Source organism: Euprymna scolopes, chromosome 26 (assembly GCF_053919585.1).
Source record: "Euprymna scolopes isolate OS-2025 chromosome 26, ASM5391958v1, whole genome shotgun sequence".
Lineage (NCBI taxonomy): Eukaryota > Metazoa > Mollusca > Cephalopoda > Sepiida > Sepiolidae > Euprymna > Euprymna scolopes.
This window is the reverse complement of record NC_136507.1, coordinates 3124170-3138698: the sequence shown is the minus strand read 5'-3', so window position 1 is coordinate 3138698 and position 14529 is coordinate 3124170. Positions and strand designations below refer to the sequence as shown.

At 31.2% G+C, this 14529-nt stretch overlaps 1 protein-coding gene across 1 annotated transcript in view; it reads left to right on the top strand.

The window, feature by feature from the left end:
* Nucleotides 1-11815, top strand: part of LOC145247893 (U3 small nucleolar ribonucleoprotein IMP3-like) — a 146054-nt gene extending 134239 nt beyond the window's left edge. Inside the window, exons 3-7 of the mRNA XM_080109513.1 lie at nucleotides 2314-2388; nucleotides 3864-3943; nucleotides 8309-8360; nucleotides 10506-10578; nucleotides 11733-11815. Of these exons, the coding sequence (XP_079965639.1) occupies nucleotides 2314-2388; nucleotides 3864-3943; nucleotides 8309-8360; nucleotides 10506-10578; nucleotides 11733-11753 (301 nt within the window). The 3' untranslated portion in view covers nucleotides 11754-11815. The remainder of the gene's footprint in view (nucleotides 1-2313; nucleotides 2389-3863; nucleotides 3944-8308; nucleotides 8361-10505; nucleotides 10579-11732) is intronic.
* Nucleotides 11816-14529: the final 2714 nt, after the last annotated feature.

Genomic DNA, 14529 nt, shown 5'->3' with positions numbered 1-14529 from the left:
GACTCCCTACAATTCCTTTCAATGTGGCTTTTGTATCCACACCCTCTTCCTCCTCTATATGACTTGTCTTACTGATGTAATCAGTAAATAAGTAAATCCCTTGGGTTCACAAACGCTGTGACTAGTCGATGGTATGCAGATGAGAAAAAACATTTCACAGATATTAATTTCTTAGCTGTTCACAAAATAAAAAAAATTACTTTTTCTTTTTTTTTCATAAAGATAAGTTTCTTTTCTCTAAATTATATGTCTGGTTTTATTTATTTTTGTTACTGCAATTTTAGTCAATTTTCAACATTTAAAAAAAAAATTTTTTTAAATTTCTGTTGAAACATACAGTCTAGAAGAATTTCTGTTCCCGGGAACAAATAAAATTCTTCAACAGAACTATTTGCAAAGACTAAAATCAAGATTTTAATGATACTTAAGCCTAGAATTCAATGGTTTTTTTTTTTGAGAGTCGAACATTTAAACTGCTTAATTTCAGATTCTCAAGTGGAATAAGTGCAGATGCTGCCAAGTTTGCTGCAAAGAAAGATGAGCTCCCTCTACTGGACTAGAAAACTTCTCATATCTGCCAGTACCCTACATCTCTATACAGCCACAATTCGCCCATGGGCTGGTGCACTAACTAATGTCGCTCTCTTTTGGACAGTGTGAAAAAGAACTTCAAACCTAATATGTCCTGCAGTGCCTTCAAAGCACCAGACGCTGTTGCATCGTCGCAGTGTTGCATCGGCGCAGTGTTGCATCTCTGTGCTTGTTTTACAAGAACTTCCATGGCTTGTGCTTTGATAAAATTACTGAACCCTAACCCTAACCTCACTGCAAAAACCTTTAACTCAACTAGCAGCAAAATTCCACCCCTTCACTGAAAGATTTTTTTTTCGGTAATTTCATTGCTTGCCTTTGAAGTTCCCTCTTTGTGCTTCAATATGAACAAATATCTTGCTGCTCAACTCCATCAATATTACTTCCACTCCTCTAAATCACATCACAGTATCTACTTATGCTTCAGTAGAAATATGGGGAAAAAATAAGTCAGAAGTTTGAGAGAAATAACATTGAAATTTAAACAGATTTGGCAAAAATTGAGTTAATAATTAAATTGTTCAAAGAGATTAAGATTGTGTAAATTTCCTCATTCGTCAAGCTGAATGGTTTAAGATTCTTAGAATTATGAAATCAAGAAAAAGCAGGTGTGTTCTTTTGTAAAAATAGAGATTATGTGTTTTGAATGTCATTTATCAATTGAAACTATCATGGCTAGCTCAAGCTGGGGTCTGAAATAATTATTATAGATATGGCTTGTTGCAATGTTTGAGTTTACTTGTCAGAAGACAAGGTGCTAACAATTCCTTATCTGGAAGAATACAATTAAGAAAAGTTTACAAATACGAGAGTTTAATACCTGATTTGTGACGAGTCTGTGAAAAGGAAAAGTTGATATGATGAAATTGACTGAGGAGTAAGAAATCTAATAAAATATTAATTGTTAGAAAGTTTGAAATCCCCCTCCCCATTTTTTAATTAGATTTATCAAATCGACGAGATGCAAACCATGCGAAAGGATAAAGAACAGACGGGATGTGCACGTCAAGTAATGATGATTAACAAACTGAATGCTAACGGCCACAGCTTAGTTGTCTACCGAGGCTGTGTCACCATCTCCTCTCAATCTGCTTCAAACCACAACCTGCATTTAACTGTATCAGACTCGCAACTCAACTGTTGCAAAGCCAACACGCTCTGTAAACCCGCAAAATTCACCATCACACCTAAAACCATAAACTATCTTTTATTTCTGATCAACAATTAACAATTCTATTTCGGATACCTTTTGCTTCCTTGGTGAACAACCTTTGTTCTAATAATAAACTTATTTCCTTTTTTAAATTTTTGCTTCCTATCACTTCGGGGGGGGGGGGGGCAATAGTGCCACAAAAAAATTAGATTCAAATTTATGAATCATCACTTAAGACCAAAAATACCTAGAGGATACGTGTAAAAGAAATTGTCATTTGGATGATGAAAAATACTGAGAAAATTTGAAAACGAATCAACGAAATTTGATTGCTTAAGTGAATGACTCAATTAATATTTGTTGATATTGGACTTGAAAAAAGACCATGTTGTAGGGAGCAGTCCTGTGGTTATGTCTTCTAAAGGTTTGGAAACTTAAAAAAAAAAAAGTTTATATTCCCAAATTCTGTTCATTTGAATCTTAGATGATGGAATATTTTAACTTTTGTATTTAAAAACTATTTTCTAAAACTGCCAATCAAAACTAAGTATTTGTTCTTTTATTTTCAGGTATTCCATAGGTTTAATTCCAACAAAACAAAATCTTCAGCTTGCCAATAAAGTAACGGCAACATCTTTTTGCAGGTGAGAAAATCAAACTTTTTAAATTTTTATTTTGATTTAATTTTTTTAAAGAAATTGTGTATAGAATTACCAAAGTCCAAATAAAATCTATTTTTCTTTTTAAATTGTCACCAAATTATTAAAGGTAAACAGTGAAATTAATTTTCTGAGACCATAGTTTTAGAATCAAACTTTGAAATAGGATTATTTTGATTTAATTTTTTTAAAGTAAAATTAAAAGAAAGGTTGACCTTTTTTTGAGTTAAAACTAAAAGTGCCACCAATAGAATAGTTAAAAAAAAAAAAAAAAAAAAAAAATCACAATCTGCGACGCAACCATATTGCAGCAACATTTTAAATTTCAGCTTTATCTACCAATCATGAATGTCTAACAGTTTGTTATTATCATTAGCAGAAAGTGGGCACTTTGATCATCTCATGAGTAGGAGATGTTATCATAATGGGGTTCACACTCACCAGTCTTCAACCCTACAGATTTTTATTTGTTATCTCAAAAATAATGAAAACAATTCCCAGACTGTTCCTAAATTGAAGAGGGCATTGCCAGATTTATTGACAATTTTTAACCTGTGACTGGCATTTGGGTGACAACCTTTGACTTCATTAGCTGGGAATGTTACCCCTGGGCCACTGTCAACCATCATGAGAATTAAGGGAAATTTAATATTTATGAAGCCAAATACATAATGTTATTATGACCTTTCAATTTCTAGTCACTCAATCACTTTAGATCTAAAGTGATTGAGCGATTTGAAATTGCAGTCTCACACAAGATATATTGAATTTAATTATCCATGAACATGTGTTTCATTGTTTAAAGGACTCATTAGAATGGCTGAACCTGGCAAGATTCTTTGAAACCAGGACCTCAGAGTGTCAAACCTGTTTTTATACAAATGATATGAAGTTTAGTTTTTTTACTTCACACGTTGAATCTTGTCAATTTCTTTCATTGCTTTCGGCTGTTTATGTATGACCCCTCCATACTCATCTCACAAAAAAGCCTACCAAAATAAATGCATGTATGAATTAGAACAGAATGATGATTCAAAGTTTTCTTCTCTAAACCTTTTGTAAAGCATTAACTTTTGAAAATAAGAAAAATGAATTAAGATTGATAGAGTCCCAATCCTGACCAGCTCTATTGGAATCGTGGCATAATTCAACAAGAGGTGGGGAATAATAACTTAAGATCACGAGTGGCTCCCTTAGAAAGATACTAAATATATTTAAAAATGAAATAGACATTTTGATTTCTGCTAAAGAAAGTTTGAAACTGGTAGACTGAAATAAGACCACTCAACAAGAATCGATAATTATTCCAAATGAAACTCGACTCATTCATGAGAATACCTCTCTCCCCTCTCTTTCGTATTATAACATTTAGAAGAATCATTATGAAAAGAAGTTCTGATTGAAAAGAAAAAAAATTAAATATTTTCCAGCAAATCTTTTTTCACAAATTTTTATTGCAGACGTCGACTTCCAGTTGTGATGGTTCGATCCCATATGGCTGAAGATCTGAAAAGTGCTACGAAATTTGTGCAACAAGGACGTATCCTTTTGTTTTTCATCACTGGATCATCTAATATTCTCTAAGATACACATTCTGTTTCAGTTTCTATTTTTAACTAGAAAAAATGTGACCTTTAAGTCACCTACTGAGTACGAGTTCGATTGTTTTTTTTTTTGTTTTTTTTCAGAAAAAGAAAAAATCCAAAATCAGTCTCTGTTTGCTCCCTCCCTTCTCTTTCTCTTTAGAAATAGCTATGGCTTAACTATTAGTGAAATTCTTTTATAAGGATTATTCCAATCGTTTACCGTTTCCTTTTTTACCTTTGACTGTTAATAAACAGAGAGTGGTGGGAGCAAGTAAAGTAAGATTGGAAAAGATCAAATTATTGAATGAGCAAAGATGAGACTGAAAGATGGGCCATTTTGTGAGTTCATTGCAAATTGTGGCTAATTGGAACGATTAAAATAGAATTTTTTTTTTTTTTTTTTTTTTTTTTCAAATGTAACTCAATACTTAAACTAAGGAATATTTTAGCAGGCCACCCGGCATTGCCTGGTCATAAAATATACTTACATATAATATTTTGATTAACGCAGATTTCATATTCATTATGTTAAAAAGTTTAAAATAAAAATAGCTTGTGTGCCACCGAGAATCGAAGCTAAAACGTTTAACTTACGATTTACTTTTTTCCTTTCCTTTTCCTATGTAGAACTTTTTTTAGCCTTGTAGCAAACATGCTGCTAGGTTAAAAATTAAAACATGAACCAATAGCTATTATGTTACGCATGCATATTCGTAATGCAGTCATTCAACCATAACCTGGCAAATTACATTTTTTTTAATTTCCACACTTTTGCACTGATCTTCCCGACTAAAACCTAAATATAAAGTTTTGCATGGATTTGAAAACCCTATATATTAAGTTTCATGTCTATAGGTCATATCCAGGACCTTTTAAACTATATCCGATGGTGAGGCCCCAGCTTGCGGGCTTTGGTGAGTGTAGAGCCACCCTTTAATCGCCATTGCTCCCAGGTCCACTCTGCCACAGAGTGGTAGTACCTGTTAGGGTCCCAACTATGGGTTAAATAGAAACCGATATGGAAAAAATATATTCTATTAAAAAATTTTCTTCAAAATCACTGGATTCGGCATTAATAACCCGAAAAGGGTTGATATGCCATAAAACAACCTGTAGAAACGTTTGTATTTACTTTTTTACGCCAATATTATGCAAGTATAAATCATGTAGAATATCTGCATGAATATAATTACACATAATAGTTAACTAAAGATGATCATCTCATAAGAAACTGAAAAAGAAAACTAATAGAGAATTAATTAAAATGAATGTTTAAAAGAATATGTAAATTAGTTAGATCTTTTGCAAATGAATGCAATTCTACAACCCATATATAACAAAGTTGTATTTTCTTTTTAAAATAGAAAAAGGGATTGTTAATATGAATATCAATACACACAAAAAAAAATTAATAAGAGTATAGATGCTGTGATTAAAATATATTTAAAAAAATTTTAGGAAAACCATCTTAAGCTAGAAAATAATCAAATTATTATTTTTAGTTAACAATCATTAAATAAAGATAAAAAAAAACAAAATAAAATATTTATTTATGATTTTAATCATTATAAAAAAAAGCCTTACAGATAGCTAAAAATTTGACCAATACCATGGATCTATATGAGAGATGGGAGCGGGAGTTTATTAGATTCTTAATTTTCTCATGTGATGCCAGTGCGGGGGTTAGGGTGTCTAGTAATAAATAGCTATTCTTTTGAACTCCACACAAAGAAAGTAATTCAATGTATATTTAAGAAAAAGCAAACAGCCGAAGTATTAGTATAAAAAGCCGAAGTATTAGTATAAAAAAGACAATTGTTTTTTTTTTCTAAGTGATTCTAATAGTTGTAAGTTGGGAGTCAAAAAATGATAGAAATTACAATTGTTACAAACCTGTTGATATGTGCAACAAGAACAAGATTCTAATGCGTGATAATTTCAGATAAAAAAAAACATAACATGATACAGAATCAAGAATTGAAATGCAGTGTACATGCAAAGGTACCTAGTCTTGGAAAGTCTTTTACATTTTATTCATTTAAATGTGAAGTAGAGCATCAATATTGAAAATGGATAGAATGTAGGAAAGTATAATAGCTTATATATATATATATATATATATATATATATATAGATAGCTATTTTTGCAAAGGAGTTAATACCTGGAAATCTGTTTTATGGCAATAGAACAGATACTTTTCTTTTTTGGTGCTTATTACCTCATTTCCAGATTACAAGCTCTGGTGTGGTCTTGAAAAGCCAGCACACTCTACAAAAAATGTCTGACTAGTCGCATGCCTCAAGCGATTAGCAATAAACTCCTTCTCAAAGAGAAGGTAAAGCCTAAGAAGATGAACTATGAAAAACCATAACAATGTCACAAACGGATTGTGTCAACTGAAAAGTGTGAAATCTATTTCTCAATTTTTAATCCAAGTTCTGAAGTGAACTCAGTGCTTGAGATGATCATCAGTTGTGTGTTTGGAAAAACGGTGGGAATCGATACACTAACAAGTTTGTTTTTTTTCTTACTCAGAATATAAAAAAAATCTTTGTTTCAGGGTCCACAATCCTTTTTGCTTTATGTGAAAAGGAAAAGTGTTTGTAAATTTTTTTTGTATTCGTCAGATTTTATTCCAAGGGAAATAACTGTTTGCCCCTTTTTTTTACAATGGAGTTAAACGCAGTTTGTATAAATTCAATATTTCAATCTTTCGACTTGCAAGGCAAATATGTGTGTGTTTACATTACCGAAAATGTAACTCACATTATATTGAAGAAAAAAAAAAAAAAAAACGATAGAATCGCAAAAGCACATTTAATTGTATAAGTATATATACATTTAAAAACTTAAGGATAGTGATTGGAAAATCTTATTGTGAAACTAGAATATGATTTTTTGGATGGTCTGTGTAAATTGTTTAAGGAAATTAAAAATCTTTAAAAATAAAATTTACAAAATCATCAATAATTTAAGTCTTTCATTTCGAATTAAAAATAGCATTTAACTTTTATTTTGTTTTATAAAGTAAATCTGCTAAAAGCAAAATAAAAATTTCAATAAGGATTTTAATTTTTACAAATTACATTGCCAACTCCACAAGTATTTGGTATAAAGTATACTTGGTCATAAATCAAATTATGTTCATTATCTGTCAATCTGTCAATAAATCATCATTCAACTGACAATCACTGGCATTTCACTTATACTCAAATGGCTCTTTGATAAATAGGGACTCATTAATAAAAAGAAAAATCTCCAGTTTTGATTAAAGAAAAAATGTAAGTTGTGCATTACACTTTTATTAAATCTTATATTTGAAAGGCACTTTGTTCCCTATGTACTCTAAAAGACTTGGCCGATTTTTGTAAAATTTCACACAAATGCACTTTGGGAGTGTTCTTAGATATGTTTTGTATCGGAATATCTGATTAAAGAAGGAACAGTCTGATTTTGACCAAAGTTAAGACCCTTATACAGCCTAACATCACAAGTGCATTTGAGAAGTTTTATTACTGCATAAGCAGAAGGGCCCAACATATAAAATAAACAGTAGGTTTTTTGATAAGACAGAGGCGAAAACCTTTGCACTTTAAACTTCAATTTAAGCCATTATATCAAAATTATTTTATAAAATCAACAGTAGGTTCTCTACAATGTATTGTGGACTAAGTTACTGTGGAGAGGCATGTGAAGCTTCATCCTGGTGTACTGCGGTGGGTTCCTGATTAGAGCGAGCAATCTATTGAAAAATGGGCAATTTTTACCGATTTCGATGACAATAAAAGTATTGAATGTGTGGAATGTTTCTGGATCCTAATTCAATCCTGGGCAACGCTAGTATAAAATAAGATTCAGTAAAATAAATTGTTTTAACTCGTGTTCAAGTCAACTTAACATACGACCCCCCCACACACACACACACAAACACATGAAAATTTACCAAAGGTTCCTGAAAAAAAGTTTCATTGTCTTTTTAAAGTCGACTGATATTAATATTCAATAACTATTTAGTATCTCTTCAAATGTTAGTGTGATGAGGTTTAAATTTATGACGACTAAAAAAATTCTTTAAATACTTTTACTGTTCTACAGTAAAGTCTTATTTTTTAAGTTTGATCTATTTTCATTTTAAAAGCCTTTTTCATTTTTTTTTTTTTCACTATAAAACTTATAATGGAAAAAACAATTTTATATTGTGGAAAAAATTTTTTTATTTGGTAATAAAAATTCTTATTTGATTGTTCATTGATTTGGGGGGGGTAATTGATCAAAGAATATTGATAAACACTTTTTTCTTTAACTTGTTTCTATGAAGATATCAGAGTTGGACCAGAAATGATTACAGATCCAGCCTTTTTACTTACCAGGTAAGTTGGAAACTTTGAAAAATCACATTTCCAGGATTACATTAATAAGTAGAAATTATTTGCTTTTCAAAAGCATTTGTGTGTAAATACTTTGTTGGGATATCATTTTCATTCTTTATCGTGTGTGTGTGTAGGCAATGCTCTTTCTTTAATACATGTTTTATTAAACAAAACTGAAAGTTTCCGTGTCTCTTTCTTGATCCAATTTTTCAAGTGTAGGCTAACAATCTTATGCTGTGCTTCAATGTGATTAATAAGAACTAACCAGATTTGCAAACGTTTTTGCATGAGTTGCTGTTAGGAAAATAAAGCTATAAAATTAGAACTAGTGAATTTAGTATGGGTCAATTAATATACTCTCTGCCTCTTAGTTGATGGTGGGGTTTGCATTTTCAAATGAGTTGATTATGAAAAGATAAGTTACAATTTGAAACAGCGAGGATGGCAGTGTTTTTGTTTGATTTATATTTCAGAAGTATTTTTTTTTAAATGTATGTGATTAGAAGTTGGTTGATAGAGCTGTGAGGGGAGGTAAGATGACATGTTAAGCGGTGAGAGACACTTGTCCTATCTAAAGGCACTTGGACACATATCTTTTTGTTTTTAGTAAACTATTATTGGATGCTGGCATATTGAGTATTAAGTTAGCTGCTTTAGATTTTATTTATAACTAGCGAGAGGTACCAGGCGTTGCCCGGGTGTTTTTCGGGGTATGTGAAAAAAACCCGAAGCGTTGACGACGCGCAGTTGGAAAATAGTAAAGTGTTTTTAAAAAAAAAACAGGTGCGTGTTTTTGATTGACGTGATGGCGATAGGTATTCAGCAGTTATTTTGTGCGGGACAGTTTTGAATAAATGGGTTTGTTTGTTTTTAAAAACCCGCTCCCTCGTCTCGAAATGAAAGCTACAGTCTGATATGACGAAGTCGACGTTGACCAAACTGGCTCTGGGCCTGTGATTAGAGTCGAGGTTAGCTTTTTTTTTTTATACCAAAAAGCGAATGTAACGCGTGCCGATGCGGGAAATGTGGAATAATTAAGCTTTGAAAGTGGATAAAATTAAATAGAGAGGCGAGCTCCGTGGATAAATTCGTAGATATTACAATTTATAGATGATATAAAAAGTTTTAAAAAGTTGTGAAGCGAGCAAGTGCTTGTTTGAAAGAAGCCTTTCGTGGACATTGAGGAAAAGTGAACATACATTTTCGCTTTTATATTTATAGATATACGGTAAACCAGAGTTTAGAATTTGTGTCAGTAGGGAAAATTATGTTCACATTTATTTTTCTATCTACTTTATAATTAGAGTGCATCTGGTTAAAAAAAATATTTTTTTATTTTTAGTTATGGCAGCTAAAGAGTTTTTAATCTGCTGATTGACAACATGGCGCCATATCGAATATATGTTCGTAGATGAGTTACATTCGGTTTTGTAAATGATTTTTTTGTTTATGGCCATTTGGTATGATTTTGAAATGAAGTTTGAATTTTGCTTTCAGATTTTTTGTATGATGAACTTGTATCAACTTCTATTTCTGTGTTGAGGAAAGAATGTTTATTATTGGTATTGTGTAAATGTATATTTTATTAATGTTATGTTGGTGAGTTATTCACAGTAGAGCACATATCATTATTCCACCAACGCCAAAAAATTGGAACAAACAGGAACTTTTATATCGGTTCAATTTGGAAGAAAATTTTTCATTTCTGTTAAAACTTGAATATCAATATTTATAATCACAAAATATCTTTTCTTTCACTGAATTAATTTCTATTGAAAGTGATTTTACCATGCACATTTTATTTGTACATGTTTTATAGTAGGTAGAGGGAAATTAACATAAAATAATGGGGAGAAAGGGAATGATTTAATCAAAATTTTGGAATTTCTGAATATTTATGAAACTCATTTTCTTTTATTTATTTGTATCATTGCTTTCACTTATCATTTGTCCTTTCAACATCAACAACCTGTGACTAGCATAACAAAAGCATCAGTTTTCACATTAAATATTAATGTTACTGACCCAGTGGATTACAAGTGATCTAGTTGATTTTTTTTTAATCATTTATACCATTATATTGCCCCCATTCGTTCTGTAAGGATGAAAGTTCAGACTTAATCCAAATTTTTTTTTTCTTTTAAGAAACATGGAAGATTTCCTCACCTGGACAGATACTTCTGCTATCAGAAAACATGTTCTTGAATATAATGACTTGGTGAGTTCGACTTTCAAATTATTTAATTTCAAATCCTTCGCAAGGAAATGACACAATTGCCATGTAAAACATCTTTTTTTAATGCAATTCCATTCTGTTTACTTTTCTTTAAATGAGTTTCACTGAACGAAAATTCAAATGTGTGTAAAGCAAACACGTGTTGTAAAGAGGATGCAATTTGTTACAATGTGAGGATCATGGATTAAAACAAAATCTTTTTGATTCCAATGAATTTTGTTTTTAGTTAGAATTCATTTTAAAAACGAAATTGTCTTTGGATTTCTTTTAAAACTCCAAATTTATTTGTCACCATACAAAATGTAATTGGGTTCTTGTCCAGAATTCCTCCTACATTAAAAAAATAATAATAAAATAAATCTCCATAAACAAAAATATCTTATTCCAGAAATCAAATAATCGAGTAGTTTTATTTTTTAATAAGAAAATTGTATATTTAATTTACATAAGAGCAGCTGTGTTTCTGTCATTTAAAAAATAAAACAAGGGGAGATAAATCTCGAAAGTTTAAATTATGTTGCAATGCTTATGAATTCCAATTGCTTAAAATTGATTTTTATAAAAATAAAATTGGTTATTTTAAAACAATATTTTTTTCGAATTCTGCTTTCTGTTTATTGGAAGTCGTATGAGGAAAAATTCTGATTAATACTTACATAATTCCAGTTTAATTTTAAAACTGGACATAAAAAAACAAAAATTTTCATCACCATCTGCAAGCAAATTAAAGTCTGCCAATTTTTTTGGTAATATACTTTAGTGACATTTTTTTTTTTATTACATAAAAACTTTAAAGCAAATATTTTTTCATGTAAACATTACATAAAAAGTTGAAATGTTTTTTTATTTAAAGTTTTAGAATTACGTACATATTAAAAGGAATTCTTTCGATATACTACTGGGAAGATTTCTGCTAAATCTATTTAGCAAACAATTCGAAAAAAAACTGTTGAATTTACATGATTTTTGGAATAAGATTTTTGTTTCATCATACAGATTTTTATTTTTGTTTTCTGTTAAAAACAGAGGGGAATTTGACAAAAACTTGTAATTGTTAATCATTGAATTTTTTTCAGAAAAGTAACATCAAGTTTTTGAAATAAAAATTAAAGTTTTTCTTTTTTTCTTTTTTTCAGAGAGATGATTTTGACCTGTGATTATTTTCATATTTGTATATTGAATCAGTTTATTCAAGAAATAAATACTTTTATGAAACATCTGTTTTGACTTTTTTTTTTTTTGCTAAATATGGTTCCATTCGTTATTGGACTTATTTCCTACACCAACTAGTTCAACCCTCCCCCCTTTTTCTTCAATTTCATTTTATTAATCTAAAATCAACCAAATTGGGAGTCCATCTTGTCTTAATGACCAAAGACTGTTCTTCCATTACAGGACAGACCCTCTCAGCTATCTCCAAAAATCAAGATATACTCATGAACACTAATCACTTTTTTAGAGGAGGAAAAGTTTCAAAATGATTTGTCATTCTTTCAAAAATTTGCCCATTGATGAATACAAGTCAAATATTTTTTAATCGGGGGGGGGGGGGGTACTAAAATCCTTAGAGTTGGGCAGTATTTTTTTTTTTTTTTTACTGCATTATGCACACTTTTTTTTTTTTTTTTTTACCTTAAAAACATTTTTTTTACATCTTTGAAAAGATGAATATTTAAATAAAGCAAGTCATTGATCCCTTTTTTTTTTCATCAAAATGTGAAATTACCTTGATCATGTTAAACAATTCTAATCAACAAAATTATGTTTGAAAGTGAATTTCTAGAGAGAATATTTTGCATACATTTTAAAAAATTAAATTTGTATGAGACATATGAGCATGTTTTCTACAATGCAGCACTACTTCTAAATAACTATTTATATAATTTGTTTAAAAAATTAAATGGTATAAGTACAAATGTTTTTGGAAATAATTTTACATTTATGTGACTAAACTTGTTTTATTATTAAAAAATCATCTTAAATCTAATAACTTTTTACTTCAAATAATGAATACTTAACATCTTTGGTAAAATAAAAAGAGTTTTGAGAAAAAAAAAACTTCAAATTTAAAGAATGATTGTCAGTTGTAGTATCAAGTCATCTAAAGGAATTTTAAATGTTTTTAAAGAAAGTTTTAAAGAAAAGTTACCTGAAATTGTTGGGAAGTGAGTAAAGCCATTGTATTGTTTCTTTTTCGTTCACGATTAATTTTTCTCATATAAAAAGAACAAATCAATGAATGTCTTCACAAGAAATTAACATTTTCAGTTTTTAGAGAGAACTGTCACGAGAATAACAAAGTTGTGGTAAGTTAGGAATAGAATTTTTTTTTTTTCTTTACAAAAAAGAAAAAAAAAAGATTTTGATCAAAAGAACATGTTCCAACAATTTAACCCTCTAGGGCCTGAACATACATATTAACAAAAATTCTGAAATTTGAAATTATAGATTTTATTGGATCGTGAATTCATTTAAAAACTTGAAAGTTATGAATTGTGCCATATCTTCCTGATTAGGATTGTGTCGTATATGACACGGGCGGCCCTAGAGGGTTAAGTGGAAGTTCGCTTAAGACAAAGACCTCCCATTCTTGAATAATGAACTGTAAATGTTATGATAACCAAAATGATGATCAGTGGGAAAGTAAAATTCTCCTACTCAATTTGTGGAAAGGGAATCAAGAGCAACTTTTTTTTTTGTACTACTGTAAACATTGGGTGATAAAAGTAAGTTGCATGTTGAGTTATAAGAAGCTTTAAACAATGGAGACGGTTAGTCGCTGGAGCACAGGGAGTAGAATTATTAAATCGTTTCTGATAGGCTCATAATAGTGGTTGATGGGCAAAAATCAGAGGCCTGCAGTATTAATGCTGGAGTCCCTCAGGGGTCCATCCTGAGCCCAACTCTTTTCCTAATCTACATCAATGATCTCTCAAAACACACTCAAATCATTCGTTAACGCTGATGACACGGCCATTTATGGCAACACATCAAAGGTTGTAAATGACAAAGTTTTCTCTGATTCTCTCTCCTCTGATCTTGAGCACGTGGTACAGTGGGGGAAGAGGTGGCTGGTTACTTTTAATGCATCTAAAACCAAACTCCTATCTTTACATCATCACCGCTCTGATCCCCATCTGGCATCAATTGAAATGGATGGCTCTCGTCTAGGAGAGGCTCCATATTTTGATAAACTTCTGGGATTGACCTTTACTCCTGACCTGAAATGGAACACATACATCAAGTCTGTTGCCAAGGTCGCTGGAAAAATGGTGGGATCCCTCTACCGCTCCAGAAGATCTCACTGCTGATGCAATTCTCTATCTATATAAAAGCCAAGTACGTCCAAGGATGGAGTACTGCTGCCACATCTGGGCAGGAGCTGTTAAAAAACAGCCTATCCTGCCTTGACTGTACAAAATAGACTTTGTGGCTTAGTGGGGGATGCCCTTTTCTTTTCCCTGCAACCTCTCTCCCACAGAAGAGATGTTGCGAGCATGTCTTTGTTTTATCATTATTTCCATGGCAGGTGCTCATCTGAGGTCCAATCTCTGGTTTCCCCTTGCCAATCTTTCACAAAAAACACCCGTCTAGCTGAAACCACTGTCAATAATTTTCCCCATTCTATATCTGTACCTAAATCAAAACAAAGATTCCATGAACAAAGCTTTCTTAGAAGTGCACGCCTGTGGAACTCTCTTCCGTTTGCCTGTTTCCTACCTGACTACAACTTGGAAGTCTTCAAGTCCAACATAAACAAGTTCCTGATAAACCATCGCCTTATATAAGACACTTTATCAACTCTTCATTACTAACGATTACTACGATATTATCCCATTGATTATACTGTACACGCAATAACCCTTATCCCCGAGTGGGTTCCAGGCCTTGATAAGTGGTGACTACCATGTAAAAAAAAAAAAAAAAGTGCAG